Source organism: Pteropus alecto, unplaced genomic scaffold (genome assembly GCF_000325575.1).
Source record: "Pteropus alecto unplaced genomic scaffold, ASM32557v1 scaffold259, whole genome shotgun sequence".
Lineage (NCBI taxonomy): Eukaryota > Metazoa > Chordata > Mammalia > Chiroptera > Pteropodidae > Pteropus > Pteropus alecto.
Window position 1 is genome coordinate 1,069,889 of NW_006442492.1, and position 19,974 is coordinate 1,089,862.

Sequence of the window (19,974 nt, forward strand, 5' to 3'; positions counted from 1 at the left end):
CTTTACCTATTTGGTCCACCACTTTAGGGTATTGTCTAAGCCAGAGTTTGCCAGATTTTAGATTTCATAAGTCAGTGAAATTACAAAAGGAATTTTCTGTTCTTTGAGTGGTCCATCTGTTATTTTGCAAAGAGCAACCAAAAGTGATGGCTACCTCTTTTCACCTTCTCCCGTTTCATAAAACATGATACACATGTGGCGTTGTAAAAGTCTCCATGCATAGTCTTTACTCCCATTTGCTCAGAAAGGTGCATGTGTCATCATGGTCCAGCATCTGGGAACACCAAGGGGCTTTGGCAGCTCTCTGGGGTGAGTGAGGAAGTCAAGAGAAAAGGCTTAAGAGAGAAAAATATTGTCTTACATTCTTTTATTTACTGTATATATGCAGATGCCTTCTGTACAATACTTAGTTCTATCAAAGAATCATAAGACATTCTATTGGCCATCTTCCTCAAAATGAATTCAGGTAAAATAGATCTTCGTGCACTTCACGCACTATCAAAACTTGAGACTTCATTACAGATTTTTTTTGAGACCATATACACAATTTAAAGTATACAGAAACTGTGTTAAGGCGATAAAAGTGGGCTGAAGAAACCACAGGATTCAGAACAATTAAGCTGTGTATTTTGCTTGCATTAGAGCCACAACGTGAACAGCAAATGTGCGTAATGCATAGCTCACTGCAGCGCAAGGGGCTTCTGAAATCTAAGGTGACGGCATGGTGGGTGGGCAAGCAGCCGATGTGTCCTGCTGGAAGCTTTGCCTAGGGCTCACTTCTTCTCTGCCTCTCCTTTCTTGGGTTCTTGTTTCAGTTTGTAATCAGCCAGGGCAGCCTTGATCGCATCTTCAGCCAGCACTGGAAGTAAGGGAAGGAAAGAGAGCCTAAGTTTCTAGACATTGAGAAATGGAGTCTTTAAGAGCCGGAAGGCAATGGTGCTGGGCACGGCATCGCAGTCACCTAGCCAGGGTGCCGGGGTGAGCAGCAAGCCCGGAAGCCAGCCAGCTGTTTCCAGAGCTGGATTCCTCCTATGATGGCTTTGGAGACAGAGTGAGGTTAATACCTGGGATTCTAGCTCCTTATACTCTTGGAATCCACTTTCTCTCCTGTAAAAATGGACAATCGTGCTTTTCTTGCTGGGATTATGTGAGGACTTACATAATGTGTCTGACACACCGTGGGGACAACATCGGTTAGTTCTTATCTGCTCACACGAAAGTCTGGAGTAAATGTAGCGGATGCTGGATAAGCTAGTTGGTGTAATGTCGGCCATGTTATTAATTGATGGGATGGCGTCTGCCACATGATCCTCTAATGATTTCAAGTTTAAAAATTTATTTTGGAGTCGATATTAGAAATGAGGCTATGGGGGAAAATAAAAATTGAGAGCTGGAATGACAGCAGAAAGCAAGCAAACATCAGAGAGCTTTAGCTCAAGGTTTCAGTACCCAAGAAAGCCTAATGAAAAGGCTGGGGTTTTTCTGAAGCCATGTGAAATGTTTACAAGCTATGGCCTTTATTCATGGGTACTTGAAATTCTAGCTCAACTGGAAAGAACGCGGGTTTTAGCAGACTTCTTGAAGGATGCATCAGCGTGTCCCTGTCCCCAGTACTCAGTCCTTCTCGGGTGAGTCTTACCCTAGCAAGCGGCCTGGCTCTCTGCTGGTTTTTAGCTAATTTGGTCAGAAAAACTCCATCAATATGTCAAGGCTGTTGTTTCTCATTCCCTCCTTTCCCAAGGTTAAGAAAAGATGAAAATAGCTTTAGATTTAAGACAGAGACTGAACTGGAAGGCCAAGGATCAGTCTTTAAGCTTCTAGGCTTTTTCTTATGACAGAGTAGAGGGGAATACTGCACAATTGGGCTCAGTCATCCCATATACACAGATGCAGACCCTAACAGCAACAGCATGTGGACAGAAGTGATGAAATATGCCATGAACAGGATTATGGAGAAAGCTGATTTCTTCTCCTCTGCTGGTCCTAACTTTACTACAATGGGGTAGGAACAGCACTGATTCTGGAATCAAAGATTGGGGCTTAGATCCTGGCTCTCCTACTTAGGAGCCATGTGACTGGGGTGCTTTAACCTGAACCTCCGTTTCCTTGTTTTAAAGGAGAGGTAACGACACCTCCTGTGGCCCAGAGGCTTCTGAGGTTTAGAAATGATGCTTGAAGTGCTCAGCATGATGCCTGATGCACGCTGCCTCCTGTACGACTCTCCTGGAGACAGCTATGAGACACTGGGGCTCGAGCCCTCTGAAAGTTATACAGATGGACCCCATGAACACAAGGGCAAGTTGATGCCATTACAAAATCCCTTCCCATTATCCAGGCTTTTTGGCATCCTGGAGAGCAGAGACTTACTGGAGCAGTGCAGTTTCACAGGAGGAAGGCAGAGTTCCTTGGCAATATCTGTGTTTTTGATGGTCAAGGCTTCCTCCACCTGAGATGCATACGGGAAAGAGAAGCAGTGTTAGTGAAGCTCTACCTTGAGGGACAGATAATAAAAAAGGGAAAGTCAAAGAGGCCCTCAGGATAGGGGGGTGGGAAATGATTTCTGTTAATAACCCCAAACAAAGGGCTGAGGACCTTCTCAGGACCTCCCACTGTGTATCAAGGCTGTAGTTGAGATTCTCAGGTGTGAAGTATACACAACTGCAGTGCTTGGCAGGTGTAAGCAAGGCCGGCAAAGACCAGCAAAGATGCTTCCACAGGCTGGGAGGACCTGTGAGAAATCTCTCAGGGATCTGCTGGAAGTCGGCAACATGAGTCTCTTTTAAAAAGGCGGTGATTTCCAATGCTGATTTTGTAAATGTCAGCTTCTCCAATGCTTATACGAAATGTTTAGAATAAGACTCCTCGACGAGAAGTGCCGAATGGCATTAGGGAGGTTGGGGACATGTTAGATAGGCCCATGGCACTCTGGCAGTAGCCCAGACAGGTCTTGAGATGAGAGCTCTTTAGGCTCATCCTCTGCTGAAAGGAGAATATTTCCTCCACACAGACTGAAGATGATGCTTGGGGTTTGGCTAAGAGCCTGAGGGTAAAACATGAGGCAGCCAGTTCCTTACCCACATGGAACAGAATCCCACTGCCTTAGGGAAAGCCAGGTTGCCTCACCTATCCCCCAATTTCCCAATTCCTCTAACTCCACTGAATTATGATTTAAGTTTTGTTCCTGGACACTCAGATGGGAGGATCTCAAGGTCAAAGAAAGGCTTTCTTCCTCCATTTTCTGATCACAATTCATAATCTTCTAAGGGTTGAGAATTGGAAAGGAAGCACAGGTACTTTGTCTCATCTTCCCTTTTCCTGTGGACAGTTCTTGACAAATCAGTTAGAACCACTTCCTGTCAGAACAGGTCAGGTCTGTGCTTCCTTGGGCCAGAGGAGTTGGCTAAGCCAGAAGACCCCAAGCCACAGGAAGCAGGTGACATGTGGCCTGGCATACCGCTTTGCTAGAGCCGCCCAGCTCCCCAAGCATACTTCTCCATGACTCAGCTCCCTGAACTTGGTCCCTTGGGGCCACAAAGATAAACACCCTGGAGTGTGACTTTTCTGAGAGGTTATAATGATGACTAGATTTTAGAAAGTCCAGCTCTTCATTGGTTTTGGGATCTTCTACTTTTGCAGCTGCTGGGAAAAGAGGCTGTGGCAGAGAAAAGGATGGAAAAGATGTTCCAGCCTTTCTTATCACCTCTCAGAGGGTCTGCAACTAGCCACCTGGATTATTTTGATAATATTTGTTCACTTTGTCCTTATCCTCACTGTTTTTGATTCTTCAATCCCTCTTTTAGCGCAGGCCAGTTTGTTATTTCATGAATCCTTGTAAGCTACCTGCAGTCCTTCCTGAAATACAATGGGAGGAAATAAACAAGAAAAGCCACTACACAATACCGTCTGACATGGCTGAGACACCTAAGAAATTATAACAACGTGAGCAACCTTGGAGAAAGCCAAAGATTTCTTTTCAGCTCTATTTTGTTAGATGGAGAGGAGAGGACTTTTTTTTTTTTTTTCCTATTTAATGAAAAACAGAACACTACCCAAACCCCCAAACAAAAATGATCAGCAACAACCACTCCCAATTAAAAAAAACACAACAAAATTACCCACAATTCCAATGTGGAAAAGAATTTAATTAAAATCTGGGTAAGAGATGTTAAAAAGAAATTCTTAGAATAACATTTAGGAAAAAATCAGTCCCCCACCCCTGCCTTTCCCTTATTTGAGAGTCAGATTTGTGGAGAATGTGATTTAATTCTTTCAGATTTGTGAGCAACCTTACCGTCTTCCCTTTCACCCATTCGGTGGCTAGGGAGCTGGAGGCAATTGCAGAACCACAGCCAAATGTTTTAAACCTGGCATCCACGATCTTCCCCTTTTCATCCACTTGAATCTAGAAAAGAGGAGTTAGATCACGCTGTAGAACCTGGCACTCATGGAAGTTCACTGGGGCTCTCCCCAGGAGCTTTGGTCTTGTTTTCCACATTAAGTTTCGGCATTAATTACTGAGTTTGCTCTGTTTCAAAGAGTTCAGTGACAAAAAGTTAAACGTAGGAACAACTATACAGAATTATATAGGCCTACCTGGTAAAGATCAGCTGAAAAACATGCCCCCTCCCCAGTTTTTTGTTTTGTTTTGTTTTTTTTTTTTTGCAACCCTAACCTATTTTTTGGCTATAAAGTTCTCATGGCTGCTGGGTCAATCTGCCTCTTAAAATACTGGGAGAGACTGCACTAACGGTCTCTAGTTAATGCTTTTTTCTTGGGGACCAAATTATATTTAGTTTAGTGGTTCCATCCTGCCTTGTTTCTATTTTCTAAGATACACATAAGGACTCTGGCAAGCTGCCCACCCACCATGATGAAGCAGATTGTGGATAAAGCTACAGTTTACCCAGAATGCCAGTCACTACCTTCCTGCTGTCTCCAATTTGGGGGAGGTTTGTTTTATTGCATTTCTTATTTCATTGGGGATTGCTAGCTGAACGGTTGTCAGTAAAATTCACAAAAACTTTTACTTAGCTGAAGTTGGAATTCAAGCTGATTCAGTGAGTAGAAAAGTGAGATCAGTTTACTATATCAGAAAGGGTCCGACTAGTACACTAGCAGGAGAATTAGGATTCATTTCTAATCATTTGTAACACTGACTCATCCTATCTCATAGGAATCAAAATGGAGATTGAATGAAATGGTGTATGTGCAAATGATTTGTAAACTATGAAGCATTGTATAAGCATTGGGATACCAATTATTACCATCAAAGGTGAAAACCATCTGTACCTGTAATTTCATTACATCACCACATGCTGGAGCCCCCACTAATCCAGTTCCAACATTTTTAGATGTCTTGTCAAGAGACCCCACGTTTCTAGGATTTTCATAATGATCAACAACCTGAAATGAGAGAGTTAAGAGAAATCATTATCACTCTTTTTTTGGCACTGACTTGATGGTAAGCTCCTTGATGTCAGCAACCTGAACTTCACCTGGGTGAGAAGGCTTACACTCATGTCAAGGAGAACCATTTGTGATCCAAAGTCTTTTTGTATCTCCTTTCCATTATCTTCAGAGATTTGAGATACTGGATCTCAAATCGGCAAAATCATGTCTTAGTTCCATAGGGTTTTTAACCACATGTAATTACTTGACCTTTACCCACCTAAGCCGCCAGGTTTGGGCTCATACATTTTTATTTCCAAATAAAATCCATTCTCAAAGAATAATGATTACTATTAAAATATTAAAAATAATTATGGTCCATAAATTGAAGGTTTTCTCTGAAGCCTCAAGGAGACTATTACAGAGGAACAATGCCATGGAATGTGTCTGGTTCTGTACATGATAAATATCAGTTTCATCCGTTTCAGCGTCCTGAAATCGCCCTGGTGCAGCAGCGCACCCTGGTGGCTCGGAGGCTGCCAGCTCGAATTCATTCAGCATGTACTGTCAACAAAACACACCCCTGGGGGGAGGAGGAGCAAAGTCCTTGGCAACGTGTTGAAGCCAGAAGAGAAAAAATACCTATTCAAACTGGCACAGAGAAGGCTTTGAGGTTTGTTTACCAGTTAGCCTTAAGTATACCGATCCGATGATAGATGTTGACTCCAAGCCCAAGGACCTACAAGATAATATCCAATCTGGACTTTTTGCCCCATGTTGATTTACCGCAATTTTTAGTTGTTTCCCAAGTGCGAGAGTCTCACATCTAAGGGATTCTACCTCCCCGAAAGGCAAGGGCCGCAAACTACATACCAATCCCTACATCCGCCCTCAGTCCCAAAACAAAACGAAAATAAAAACATTATGACTGCCGGTTACGTGTCTGACTCCACTCGGAGGCTATGAGCTCCTACAAGAATAACAACAGCGGCACCATAGATGGCCTCCATGTGCGAGACATCACGTCGAGGACTCCTAAGCATTATCTCATGTAGGGAGCTGCTGATATACCTATTTTACAAATGGGGAAACGGTTCCGCGAAGGGTAGTGACTTGCCCAAGGTCACTTGGCCAGGGCAGTGGCTTGGCTGAAGCCGGAGTTCACCCCCGTGTGTGTGTGTGTGTGTGTGTTCGTTCTAGGAGTCAAGCTGGCAGGTCATAACAGGACCCTCCTTCCTGGGCTGTTGGGATGTTTAAAGGCTGGGATACCAGGCATCACAGCCAGTAGCTGGGCCCCCGGGCAGTCATTTTTATTTCACGCGCGGTTTGTGTCACTGCGCAGCGAGGGAAAGTTAGTTGAGACAAAGTCATGAGAGCGGGGAGCCCCTCCATCCAGGGTTGGGCGCTGTCTCTACCTTTGGCCATAGTGGGGGCTCTACAGGCCGCGCAGAATCCCGTGGCCACTCTAGAATCCCGTGGCCGCTCTTTCCGAGGCTAGGGCCTCGCATTCCCGCCCCCTGATCAGTGCGGACCTCGCGCGCCCCCTTACCGGACCTTACTTTCTTGTGATAGAGCCGGGCCGGAGCTGACAGCTCCCGAGCGGGCGGGCGCGGGCTCCGGAGCAACAGAGCTGAAGCCGCCCGCCTCAGATGGCCAGCTCCCGCCGCCGCCATCTTGCGGGCTTGCGCCTGCGCAGGCCAAACGCGAAACCGAGGCGCGGAGCGCGCCCGTGAGTCGGCTTCTAGCTAGGAGCGCGCGCCCTTACATCACCAGGACATTGCGCCTGCGCCCTTCCGCTTTGTGCACGTGTTGGTGCCTTGGCCCCGCCTTGATCACGCCCCCTTTGGGCGGGCGGGGCGCCGGGCGCGGGACGCGGAGCGGGTAGGTCTGAGGTTGCTGGAGGGCACGTTCTCGGTGCTGGGTGTTGAATCTAAGAGGACCGCAGGCTGGAGTGCAGAACCCAGGTTTGCATTCACGAAGTCCACTGCCAGATTGCGGCGCTGAGGATCTACCGGTTCACATCTCTTAACCCTAATTTGCAGCTAAGACGTTGAGGTTCGGAGCGGTTTAGTAATTTGTGCAGGGTTCCTCAGAGTTGTTAGATTCCTTTGGGATTCGAATTCGTACATTCCTGAGTTAGAATTCCGCTTCTGCTCCTTCCTGGTTGTGTGACCCTAGGCAAATGACACTAGCTTTGTAAGCCTCGATCTTCTCATTTGTACTACGTAATTCAAAGACAGTTCTTTCATTTATGAACAAATATGTGTTGAGTACCTACCATTTATCAAGGCGTTTAGACATTAGGCTTTGGGATCCAACTGAAGAAAAACACATACCTCCTGCCTCATTAAGCTTTCTAATAAAGGAGAAAGGCAATAAATACTCTGTTTCCTACCTCAAAAATGGGAATCTTAATTAAGGAAATGAACACCATGTTCTGATTTTTTAAAAAATGCGTTTATGCCAGTATTTTTACGTAGAAACTGTTACAATTTATATGGCACTACCTGGCCATTAAGTTTCTAATTAAATGCTTAGTAATGTAATTTATTAATATTGGTTTGCAGAATATAATCTTATATAAAGAGAAAACTCATACGTGTATTTAACGCCTGCTAAGCACCAGACATTACATAAAGGGGAGGAATCTCTTTGGGAAATAGGTTTTACTCATGAATTGTGCAATCGATCTCCGAGAACTTGGAGTTTTCACTGCGTTTGAGGCTCAGTTGCTGGGGAGACTTGAACCACGCGCTAGGTTAAACTAGGAGGCAAGGAAAGCGTTTATTCCCATAATCATTTTGACCTTCTCAAGATGGCGGCAAACCCTTAACAACAGTCATCACGTTCACGCTACGACTTCCTCTAATGGCTTCTCTTTCCTGTCCAAAGACCCAACTTCTGTCCGAGGTTGAGCCGGAACACATGCCGTGTTAGTGGGTTTTTTTCCTTATGAGAACTTGTACAAGTATACAAAATAACATGAGTTGCGTATCTTTAGAGCTTTTCTCGTCATCCGAGGTTCACGTTTTCCTTTTAGTTGGTAAGAGTGTGAGGTTTTGATTAGGCGCGCGCCGCGGGCAGCTTGTACTTCAGCGGGTCTTCGGCGGCCGAGTGAAAACCCGGGAGTCAGTGGAATCGCAAGATGGCGACGGCGGCCGCAACATCGGTTTCAGAACCAGAGACTGAGCCCAAGGCGGCGCCCAAGGCTGAGGGCGAGGAGGATGAGGTTAAGGCAGCTAGGACGAGGAAGAAAGCGTCATCGCGGACTGTGGCCACTGCAACGTACAAGACCACGGGGCCAGGATGGGACCAGCAGGAGGAAGGCGTGAGCGAGAGTGATGGAGATGAGTACGCCATGGCTTCCTCAGCGGAGAGCTCCCCCGGCGAGTACGAGTGGGAATACGACGAAGAGGAGGAGAAGAACCAGCTGGAGATCGAGCGGCTGGAGGAGCAGGTGAGTTCGGGGGTAGGGAGTGGACTCCTCTCAGGTTCCCAGGCCCCGGCCCGCCTCTCGGGTCCAGAGCTGCAATAAAGCCGCCAGGGCCGCAAAACCGCTGTTAATCACCGTAGCTCCTGTCATTTGGGCGCTTACTGCTTGCCTGGTACTTTGCAAGCGTTATCCCATTGAACCCTCGCAGCGACCCAGGGAGGAAGTAGTGCATTCCCTTTTTTACCGGAGGAAACTGAGGCTCCTCATGGAGTGAATTCCCTTGTTCAGAATTATACTTTTTGTAAGTGGCATTGAATTTCGAGCCGACTCCATAACTCCCACTCCTGCCCACACCGTTAAACTATGTCCAGCAGTAGAAATTAGATTCTCTTTGCAAGAGTTATTTCACTGTAGAAATGATGACGGTGGTGAAGTATGGTGTGGTAGGAAATTATTGACCGTAAGGATGATAGTAGAAATAGGTAGAGATTTCAACGTATGGAGGCTAAGGCCCCACTTGTAGATGTTCCACACCTGTGTGTGCTTGGGCGGATTTCTTAATTTCTCTGAGCCTCGGCTTCTTCTAACCCTAAATTAGGAGCAACAATTCCTGCGTCATGTAATTGTTGTATAACAGCAGTTGTAGCCAGGTGTAATTCCTGTATAATCCAGGGTACCAGCGGGAAATAGAGGCACGTTCATTTTAGGATAATTTGAGAAAAGGTTAATAAAGAGACTACCGTGTTTATAAAGATGTAGGCAGGGAAATCAGGGGTGAAGGTTTAGGACCCCAGGGTCCTTAACAGCAGGAGCTGTGTCTACCATTTGGTAGAGGTGAGGGGAGTGGCCTGTTTTCCTGAATAGTTGTGTAGAGAGGGCACCTAGAGAAGCTGAGATCATTGGACAGGGGTTGCAGCCCGTTTCCCATCAGGGATTGGGGTAGGGGAAGAAATACCCTGACTTGCCTCTATTTCTCCAAACATCTGCTGCTGCCTTCTGCTGGGCAGCTCTGCTGGAAGCAAGAGAGCCAGTGATCTCACCTATGTGGTCCACACAACAGGGCACAGGACAGGGAGGAGAGGGTGGAGTGGGTTGAGGGGCAAACAGATTGAGCACATTCTCATTTTACCTAAGAGGAAACAGGCTCAGAACAAATGAGATGATGTGTTTAAAGTCACTTATAAGAGAGGGGATTTGAACTTTTCAAGGTCGTGGACCAAGTGCCACACTGGATATGAAATCGCTTAGTGATGTGAAGTTGTTAACCCATGTTACTCAACCTTGCTGGGTGTAAAGTTCCTTATAATGTCCTCTCTAGCAGTGGTATTTTTGTTGTGAAATAGCGATATTCTCCATTGGTGTAGCTTGTCCCACTCATCATCACATCTAAATGTCAAAGGAACCAGGTGAGGTAGGCAGGTGGTTACCATTTCTGCTTTTTATAAATAAGTATGCCGAAGTTCAGTCTTTTATTCATTCAGGAAATGCATTGTGTGCCATGTGTTCTTGTCCTGATGGGGGTCTGTTCTTGAGTCTTCTAGCCTTGGGCCTTTAGTGAACCGTTAGCTCACTTGGATCTTAACCATTCTGTGAGGTAAGGGAAATAGGATTACCTGTTTTAGTGGAAGGGGAGACTCGGAAGCAGAGAGATCAAGTCCTTGATGTAGGGTACCCAGTTTACTAGAGAGGAAGATGGGTCTGAGCAGAGGTTTCCTGGGTACTGGTGTTTTGCAGTTGCCTCCCTGCCTCAAGACACTAAGGGTGAGATGGAGCTTGGAAAGTGGCCACACAGGATGAGATCTGGCAAGTGAGGTGAATTGAAGAGCTTTTGGCTTTATCCTCTTTGTCCTGGGGTCTATAAATTGACCTGATTTTTCCACACTTCTCTCCCAACTCATCCTAATACCATAGCTTCTAGTTCCTGCTGTAACTGCTCTTGTGGTGGAGCATAATGACAACTAACTTCCAGGTAGGCCTGTGAAAGACTCGGGTGCCATATCTGCAAATTCCAGTTGTCATCCCTAAGTGTGTTTCACGAAAGCTTACAAGTTACCTGTGGTATCTGGCTGTGTAACAAAAGCAAAGATTTCCTATTATTAGTCTTTGTGTCCTGAAACCGAAAGTGGCATCTCATGGTCCCTTACAAGTTATTTCAGCCCACTTAGCCTGTGGTGTCCCAGTTGGTAAAACAAGAGTTGTAATAGTGCCTCCCTCAGGAGGCTGTTGTGACATGTGTGTAAAGCTCCCGGCAGAGTTTGAAACATAGTAGGTGCTATGCCAAGGCCTGCTCCGTTCTCCATTCCCTGCCTTTCCTATGACTGTAGCAGTGTGTCGTTTCACCACCCTCTCTGTTATTTTCCACCCCCGTTCTAGGTTGTGCTGTTAGAGGGTTAGGAAATCAGTTAGCAGTCATTTTGTTCACTGACTAAGCCGCCTCTTTGTGTAAAGCATCCTTTGTTGTTAATGATCTGAGATCAGAATAGGCCAGCATATGTGTTCAGTTGTCATTGCTGATTTCCAGCATTTCCAGTGCTGAAACATTGGAAATGTTTCTTTTAAATCAGACATTCAGAGCACCTCCCCATATATACTATCTTCATAATTTGGGCCTAAAAATCAGAAATTTAGACCAAGAATCTTCTTAGAGGCAGTTACTTTACTTCAGTGACTTTTATACCTTTTTCTTCTGACCTACACATGGTATTCATGTGAGGGGTAGGTACTTGCATAGACATTTCTCACACTAAATAGGAAGGACTCTGACCCCGTCTTTGTGCTCAGAAAACACATTCAGACCCAGGTGAGTTATGAGTGGTGGGGTGACAGAGTGAACCTAGAATGTTTTTTAATGAGGAAAGTGCATCTTTCACAAACTTAACTTGTATAACTATTATCACTTGTGTGACGCACTTGACAATTTTGAAACTGTGTTTTGACAACCTTGAAAACCAGAGGTTTACTCTAGCTCATTCCTGGTACAAGTGAGGGAACTGAGGCCCAGTGGAGAGTAGAACACTTGTATCTTGACCAAGTCCAGTCCTTTTTCAAACCATCATGTAATCATGGGATAAGTTCAGCTTGTCAAATTTTATAAATCACAAGCAGGAGAACGTAGCTAAGGGTCTTAAGAGTTTTTAAAAGATTAATTGTTATTGAATTTTCTTTATCTTTTTGTATATGAATTGATATATACAAACACAGTTCACATCTGTGAATTATAAAACATGGTAATCAAATGAACACTTACCCACCACTTGTCTAAGAGTTAGAACTTCATTAGTACTGTTGCATGTACCTGTGCTGTGACTTCTCCCCTGTTCCCTTGTCCTACCTTGAGCCTCCTCCCTTGTCCCTCCTAAAACCCAGGTAACTTCTTGAATCTTCTGTGCTTCCTTCTGTTTAAGAACATGTATCATTTTATCACTGAAGTATGCATCCCTAAGCAATGTATTGTCTACTTCTGTTTGTTTTTGAGCTTTTTGAAAGTCTTATTATCAGGCTATACATAATTTTCTGGGACTGCTTTCCACCTAGCAGTGGGTTTCTAAGATTCATCCATGTTATGCATACCATTGTGTGAGTATCCCACAGTTTATCAGTTTTTCTGGCATTTGGATCGCTATAGCTTCTCCCACACCCTGCCATTATAAATACATTACAAGGCACATTGTCACTGTTGAACTGTGTAAATGTGTTTTTCACACTGGAGTTGTGGTCATGGGTCATGAATTCATTTTAGTGGATACAGCAAGTGCTACCCCCTGTCATCTATTTTCTACCTGCTTGAGGCTGTTTCTGGGCACTCTCTTTATTCATTGGCCAGTTTGTCTATCCTCTGTCACTTTGACCATCTAACTCATTATTGCCGAGACTTGCTACCTGGTAAGACAAATCCTCCTATGTGTATTTTAATGCAGGAGCTAATATCTAGATTATTTAGAGTACAGTATCAGATGGTAGAATGTTAATTGGATGAGGTATAGGTAATCTGCCATCACTGGAGAGGGACATATTTATTGCTGAAATGTGGCATATGTTGGAAGAGTAGATACTAGTTTAGTCTCCGTGTAGACTTAAGGTAACCCTGTACTCCAACTTGGATGAAAGCTTTTTTAAGAAATTAAACTCTTCATTCTGAGGTAACTGTATATTTTCCTGCAGTTGTAAGAGATAATACAGATCCTGTGTACCCATTACTCAGTTTCTCCTAATGGTTCCTTTCTTAAAACTCTAGTACGTCACAACCCAGATATTGACGTTGGCACAGTCAGCACACTGATCACTTCCCTCACAGGTGTCTTGCCCTCCTGTTGCCTTTTTATAGCCACAGTTCTCAACCTCTGGCAACCACTATCTGTTCTCCATTTCTAGAATTTTTTTCATTTCAAGAATGTTATCTAGTCTACAGCCATGCCTCCCTGAACAAGCCCGATCATGTCTGATCTCAGAAGCTAAGCAGGGTCGGGCCTGGTTATTACTTGGATGGGAGACCACTTAGGAAGACCAGGAGCTATAGGCGTAAAAATAATAAAAAATAAAGGATTTTAAGATGACAAGATCCTTGTAATCTGTAAGGTCAACCAAGGGTTGTGTCGCCTAAAAAAAAAAAGTTATCTAAAATGGATTCATATAGTTTGTAACCTTTTGGGATCAGCTTTTTATCACTCAGTGTAATTCCCCTCATAATTCATCTGCATCGTGTGTATAGTAGTTCATTCCTTTTTAATGGCCGAGTTGTATTCCATAATGTGGGTGTACCATGGTTGGTTTAATCATTCACTCATTGAAGTACATCTGGGTTGTTTCCAGTTTCGGCTGTTAGGAATAAAGCTGTTATGAACATTCATATAGGGTGTTTGTGTGAACATAGGTTTTATTTCTCTGGGAAAATGCCCAAGGGTGCATTTGCTGGGTGATATGGTAGTTGTATGTTGAATATTATAAGAAACTGCCAGACTGTTTTCCAGAGTTGCATTTTATATTCTCATCATCAGTATGAGTGATGCAGTTTTTTTGCATCTTCTCCAGTATTTAGTGTTGTTACTCTTTTTTTATTTTAGCCATTCTGTTAGATATGTAATCATGTCTCATTGTGGTTTTAATTGGTATTTCCCTGATAGCTAATGATGTTGAATCCTATTTGTGTGCACCTATTTGCAGTCTTTGTGTCCTCTTTGGATATATATGTTGGTTCGTGTGTTTTGCCCCTTTTCTAATTGGAGTCTTTGGTTTTTACTGTTGAGTTTGGAGTTATGTATTTTAGATATTAGTCCTTTGTCAGATATGTGCTTTGTAAATATGTTTTTTTTTTTTTTTTTTTTTTTCGGTCTGTGGCTTGTCTTCGCAACCTTTTAACAGAGTGTGACAGAGTAAAATGTTTTAATTTCAATAAGGTCCTAATTGGCTGAGAGTTTTTATCATGGATGGTTATTGGATATTGTGAAGTAGTGCATTTTCTGTATCAACCGATAATCATGATTTTTGTTCTTTAGGCTGTTGTTATAGTAGATTATAGTGATCGATTTTTGAAGATTGAACTAGCTTTGTGTACCTGGAACAAATCCCACTTAGTCATGTATAATTTTTAGTTCTATAAGTTTTCCTCTACACACTACTAGCTGTATCCCACTTATTTCGACTTGCTGTATTTTCATTTTTAGTCCTGTGTATTTTAAATTTTTCTTTGAGACTTCCTCTTTGACCCACAGATTATTAGAAGTATATTGCTTCCTTTCCATGTGTCTAGAGATTGTCCCACTGTTATTGATTTGTGATCAGAGAATGTACTCTTTATGATTTCATTTCTTTTAAATTTTTTGAGCTTTGTTTTATGGCCCAGGATATGGTCTCAGTGAATTTTTCAAGGGCACTTAAGAAAAAAAATGTGTATTTTGTTGATTGTTGAGTGGACTGTTCTATATATGTCAGTTAGGTCATTGTTGGTTGATGGTGGTGTTGAGCTCTATATCTTTGCTGATCATCTATTAGTTTTAGTTTCTGAAATGAGGGATGTTGTAGTCCCCAGTATAATTGTAGATGTCTGTTTTCTTTCAACTCTTGTCAGTTTTTGCTTCATCTGTTTTGAGGTTCTGTTGTTTCGTGCATACACATTTAAGATTGTTTTGTCTTCCTGGTGGGTTGATTCTTTTATTGTTATGTAATGTCCCTTTTTATGTCTGATAATTTTCTTTGCTCTGAGTCTACTTTATGTGTTATAAATGTAGCCATTTCTACTGCTTTTTGATTGTTTATAGGGCATATCTTTTCCATCCTTTTACTTTCAGCCTACCTACATCCTTGAATTTGCTGTGAGTGTCTTATAATCAGCATACAATTGGGTCATGTTTTTATGCACTCTGCCATTCTATGCCTTTTAATTAGTATATTTAGATTCTAGACATTTAATGTAATTATTGATATGTTAGGACTAAAGATATTTTCTGTTCATTTCATGTTTTCTTCTCTTTCTTTTCTTGGCTGCATATGGGTTTACTTGAACATTTTTTAGGATTCCATCTTCGTTTATTTATAATGATTTTTAGGTTATTGCTTTGTATAGTTTGTAATGGTCGCTTTGGGTATTTCAGTATATTTGGCTTACATGGTATTCGTGTTTACTACTGAGTGGAAATCTCCCTTCCGTTTATGCCCCTTTGCCCTCCCTGTTTTAATTATCATTGTTTTGGGTACCAGATAGTCTTAAAATTTTTGTTTAAGTTATCACATACAATTTAGAAAACTCACAAGGAGAAGAATCATTTATTGTACTTACCCACTTTTCTGTTCTTTCTGTTTTTCTTGATGCTTCAGGATTTCTTTGATCACTTTCTGTTTGAAGAACTTTTGTTAGCTATTCTTCAGGAGTAAGTCTGCTAGTAAGAAATTTTTAGTTTTCCTTTGTCTCAGATGTTTGATAACTTTTCAAGCAATTATTTGAATTTGTTGTTTTATTAGTTTGAAAAGTTTCAAATGTTAAACTTGTGTGCTGTCACTTGGCTTCAGCAGACACCAATCTGTTGACATTTTTGTTTTTGCCAATATGGATCTTCTTCTTCCTTTTCTTCTTCCTCCTCCTCCCCCCTCCTCTCCTTTCCTCTCGTCCTCCGCCGTATCCCCCTTCTTCATCTTCCTCCTCTCTCTGTCATTTAGTAAAAGAAAAGAGCTGTTACCTGTTATATACCTGACATGCACTAAAGCATGTTACTAAATTTAAAATCTTCATGAGAACCTTATGAGCTACAATCTAAGTGGTAAGCCCATTTTATAGATGAGGAAATGGAGACTTAGAAAAGTTAATAACTTGCCTGAGGTCACACTTTGTGTTTGTTTGTTTGTTTCATTAGAATGTTTCCTGTATTTCAAAGAGAACCTAAGTTTGTTCTGATAGGAATTGTAACAGATTTGAGGGAACTTTATGATTATTATCAAAAGCCTCATTTCATTGATTTTTTTTTTTCTTCCTTTTCCTGAGGGTAAGTGTTGCCTTTCTATTTCAGAGGCTCTCCCAGATAGCACATTTATTTTGTTTGTGGTAGACATGTGCATTGTCACCAGTGGTGAAAAAAGCTAAGTTATTTTGAGGATGGCATTTTAAATTTAACTTCTGTTTCTTTTCCTTTTAGTTGTCTATCAATGTCTATGACTACAACTGCCATGTGGACCTGATCCGGCTGCTCCGACTGGAAGGGGAGCTTGCCAAAGTGAGGATGGCCCGCCAGAAGATGAGTGAGATCTTTCCTTTGACTGAAGGTAACACTTCAGCAGGCTGCTTTTATAAACACAGAATTTGCAAAATACAAAATGCTTAACAGGTGTAGGATGTTATGATTTTAGTGATTTAATCTTATTTGGAAGTAGAAACCTTTTATGTGCTTGGTTTTAAGAAATGAATGTCTGAACTGTGCCAGGTTGTATAAGATGGAGGAAAGATTGGCATGTTGGTGACTCAGTAAAATTCCTGCTTTCTGCCCTGCCTTTGGTGAGGGAGGTGGTAATGTAGGACGTGCTGTTGTCTTGTAGAGCTCTGGCTGGAGTGGCTGCATGACGAGATCAGCATGGCCCTGGACGGTCTGGACAGAGAGCACGTGTACGACCTCTTTGAGAAAGCTGTGAAGGATTACATTTGTAAGTTCCCTCTGGACTTTTCCAAGTGTGTCTGGCAGTGTTATCTACCATCAGTCTCTGCTCTTGTGGATTGTATTATGAGATGCTATTACCCGGAAAAGAGAGCTTTTGTCTAGCAATTAGAAAGATTTGAATTCAGTTACCATGGTCTGTGGTTTTTAATTGAGGATATTTGGTTTTAAAATACAGGCATACGTTGTTTTATTGTGCTTTGTTTTATTGCTCTTCACAGATATTGCAGGTTTTTTTTTTTTCCTACAAATTGAAGCTTTGTGGCAACCCTGCATCGACTAGTCTATCAGTGCTATTTTTCCAATAGCCTCAAATGGTGGTTAACAGTTTTTAGCAAAAAAGTATTTTTTAATTAAGATGTGTCCATTGTTTTTTTAGACATAATGCTATTGCACACTTCATAGACTAAGTATAGACTAAGCATAACTTTTATATACGCTGGGAAGCCAAAAAATTGTGGACTTGCTTTATTGCAGTATTTGTTTTATTGTGGTGGTCTGGAGCCCAGCATGCAATATTGCAGAGGTATGTATAAATATAAGAAATATTTGTAGATAAATATAAGAAATATTTGTAGTAAGTAAATGATTATACTCACACCCAGCATTTATCTGGCAAGAACTTACAGGTATTTCCAAATGACTAAAAGTTACCTTTTACACATTAAATGAGTTTTTAGAAGTTTGGACAGCATGCCTTTTTTTTAATATTAAAAGAATGAACAAAAGCCTTTTTCATTTTAAAATAACTATAGATTTATAGGAAATTGCAAAACTAGCGCAGAATACTCACTTATCCAGTTTCCTCCAAAATCTTAAAACTGATGTAGAAAATCAAAACCAGAAAATTGATCTTACAACATGTGTGTGTAGTTTTGTGAAATTTTATCCCAAATGTACATTTAGGTAGTTGCCACTGCAGTTGAATTACAGAACCCTCTCATGCCACAGAGATCTCTCCTTTGTCTGCTGGTGCTGATGTTTTGCAGTGCAAGTGAAATGTAGATGCCTAAGTTGCCTTTAAGTCCCTTTACCCTCGCCTGTTGATTATGTAATTCTTTAAATATTTTCTTTGCATACATTGGGGACCACATCAGACAATGCTATGGACAAAATGTTTTTAAAAAGCATTAAAAAAAATTCACTCTTTTAAATTAAACGTCTTTCTTCCCTGATTTTCCTCACTCTCCACTATGGGCATTTTTCTGTTTGTGAGAAGCATCAATACTTAGAGGGTAGACCGCTCTGAGGAAGAGAATTTTTCATGTACCTTTACCAGCCAAGAAGAATTGATTAATTTTTTACTTTTTATAATTTGAAAATAAAAATAATAGGCATTTCGTGAATATAAAATTATACCGAATGTGCTTTTAAAAGCTGTCCTTGTGCCTCTGCTCTGATTCCACCCATGTAGCCTCTTAGAATCTCTGGCAGAGTTCCAAATGCATGATGTTCCCATGTTTTCTGTGGATCCTGTAACCCGCTTTCTTAGTGTTTCAGAGTCATCATGATAACGGCACCAGTTCTCTTTCTCTAAGGATCTTTTGTCCCTTCCCAGACTGTAATGTTTTCGGTCCTTTATAGTTTTGCAGTCATCTCTGCCATCAGGCCTCGACTGTCACTTAATGCTGATGTCAGCGTGCCTTCCCTTTCCACCAGCTGCTTCAGGGCTGCTGTGGGTCAGGAAACCAGATAAGCACACTTCTTAGATCGTCTCATAAGTAGTTTTGAATGGGAGCCCAAGGGGTCCTTGTGTTATTTTTAAGAGCTTTGTGTCACTTGTTTTGAATGCTCAAAAGCCACTTTTGAATGTGTCTTAGTTTTTAACTATATTTTTGCACATTTGAAGATGCCAGGTATATATAGCCTTTATTTCTCGGCATGTACTCAGTATTGATTTTAAGCTGTCCAAGAGGTGTTCATTGTACCACTAATAAAATATGGCTACAGCCCTTTGACTCTTCAGAGATTTTGAAAACTAGATTCCTCAGTCTTTGGGGGAACTGTGTGCAGAGGCTTTGTGCCTGTTTTAGAACATAGGATCCAGTGATTCTTCGTTTGCCTCTCATAGTCATTGTGGACTCAGTACCCGTGGGTTTTCAGAGTTTAAAATATTGTTCAAAATATTTGCCCCCTCTAGATTTTTTAAATGTTGGGAGGAGCTATGATGTAATCTATTGAAAATTTCCTTCTCTGAGAGGAGGAGCCATTTCATAGACCATCTGTAGACTTGACTTATCCTCGCTAAGGGCGTCAGCTCCAAGAGCTAGCTCATTTCCATTTTTATTTTGCAGGCCATCTGGCAGCTTTATATTGGTGAGCGAAAACAGAATAGCTAACAAACTTTGTCTAAGTTCTTGAAATAAACCTACTTCAATGAAAAAGCAAGCCTCAGGAAAACATAGTAATTCTCAAATTTGCTTATCTTTCTAGTATTTTTATTTTACATATTATTTTCGGATCTTTGAAAAGTATAGGCAAAATGAGTACAGTAAGAATTTAATTATTGAATTAAATTCATAGAGTTTAGGCAAAATGAGTACAGTAAGAATTTAATTATTGAATTAAATTCATAGAGTTTAATTCATTAGTCTGATCTTAAAGCTATGCAAGTGAGTATATAAAAAGTTTAAAAAGAGTGAAAGAAGGCAACCAGGTCTTTTTGTTGTTGTTTAAACGTCATTAAAAATACAGATTTCTAGTAATAGGATTGATGCTTGTAATTTTTTTCTTTCTCTTTGATCAACAGACTTAAAATGAATCAGGATCAAAAAGTTGAAAAATTCTAGGCTTTGAAATCTTTCTCAAGATCTACTAAGATTTATAACTATTTTTATTGAAATCTATTATTGTTTTTTTTCAGTTTTAATAAGAAAATTTTATAATCATGGTCTTTTTACATATTACCACCTGGTGTATACTGTTAATGCAGTAAAATCTCAATGCTTCTGCCGAGTAGGGACACTGTTTATACTTCCTTTTCAGGCTGTAGTATTAGTAAAGGTAAGTTGGAGTGCT

The 19,974-nt window shown here is 41.6% G+C and overlaps 2 protein-coding genes and 1 pseudogene across 3 annotated transcripts in view; 2 read left to right on the forward strand and 1 right to left on the reverse strand.

Moving 5' to 3' along the window:
• Positions 1-350: 350 nt before the first annotated feature.
• ISCU (iron-sulfur cluster assembly enzyme) lies at positions 351-7,133 on the reverse strand. Its single transcript, XM_006922171.3, has 5 exons — positions 6,948-7,133; positions 5,290-5,403; positions 4,292-4,402; positions 2,368-2,446; positions 351-859 (listed from the first exon to the last, which is right to left on the reverse strand). The coding sequence occupies exons 1-5, from the start codon at positions 7,059-7,061 to the stop codon at positions 774-776; spliced, it is 504 nt and encodes a 167-aa protein (XP_006922233.1). The 5' UTR covers positions 7,062-7,133; the 3' UTR covers positions 351-773.
• Positions 7,134-7,282: 149 nt separating this feature from the next.
• Positions 7,283-19,974, forward strand: part of SART3 (squamous cell carcinoma antigen recognized by T cells 3) — a 31,581-nt gene continuing 18,889 nt past the window's right edge. The window contains exons 1-3 of one of the 2 annotated variants that reach the window (XM_006922172.3): positions 7,283-8,845; positions 16,444-16,570; positions 16,841-16,945. In XM_006922172.3, coding sequence (XP_006922234.1) covers positions 8,534-8,845; positions 16,444-16,570; positions 16,841-16,945 — 544 coding nt within the window. In that variant the 5' untranslated portion in view covers positions 7,283-8,533. The remainder of the gene's footprint in view (positions 8,846-16,443; positions 16,571-16,840; positions 16,946-19,974) is intronic. The other variant, XM_006922173.3, reaches the window with a different exon arrangement.
• LOC112471392 lies at positions 13,222-13,340 on the forward strand (annotated as a pseudogene).

Excerpts from the sequence above, each read along its gene's own strand:
- ISCU (XM_006922171.3), bottom strand. The coding sequence starts at position 7,061 with ATGGCGGCGGCGGGAGCTGGCCATCTGAGGCGGGCGGCTTCAGCTCTG. Across the intron at positions 4,403-5,289 it reads GTGATGTAATGAAATTACAG|ATTCAAGTGGATGAAAAGGG; the intron begins GTACAGATGGTT and ends CCTCTTTTCTAG. Across the intron at positions 2,447-4,291 it reads AATGGGTGAAAGGGAAGACG|GTGGAGGAAGCCTTGACCAT; the intron begins GTAAGGTTGCTC and ends TATGCATCTCAG.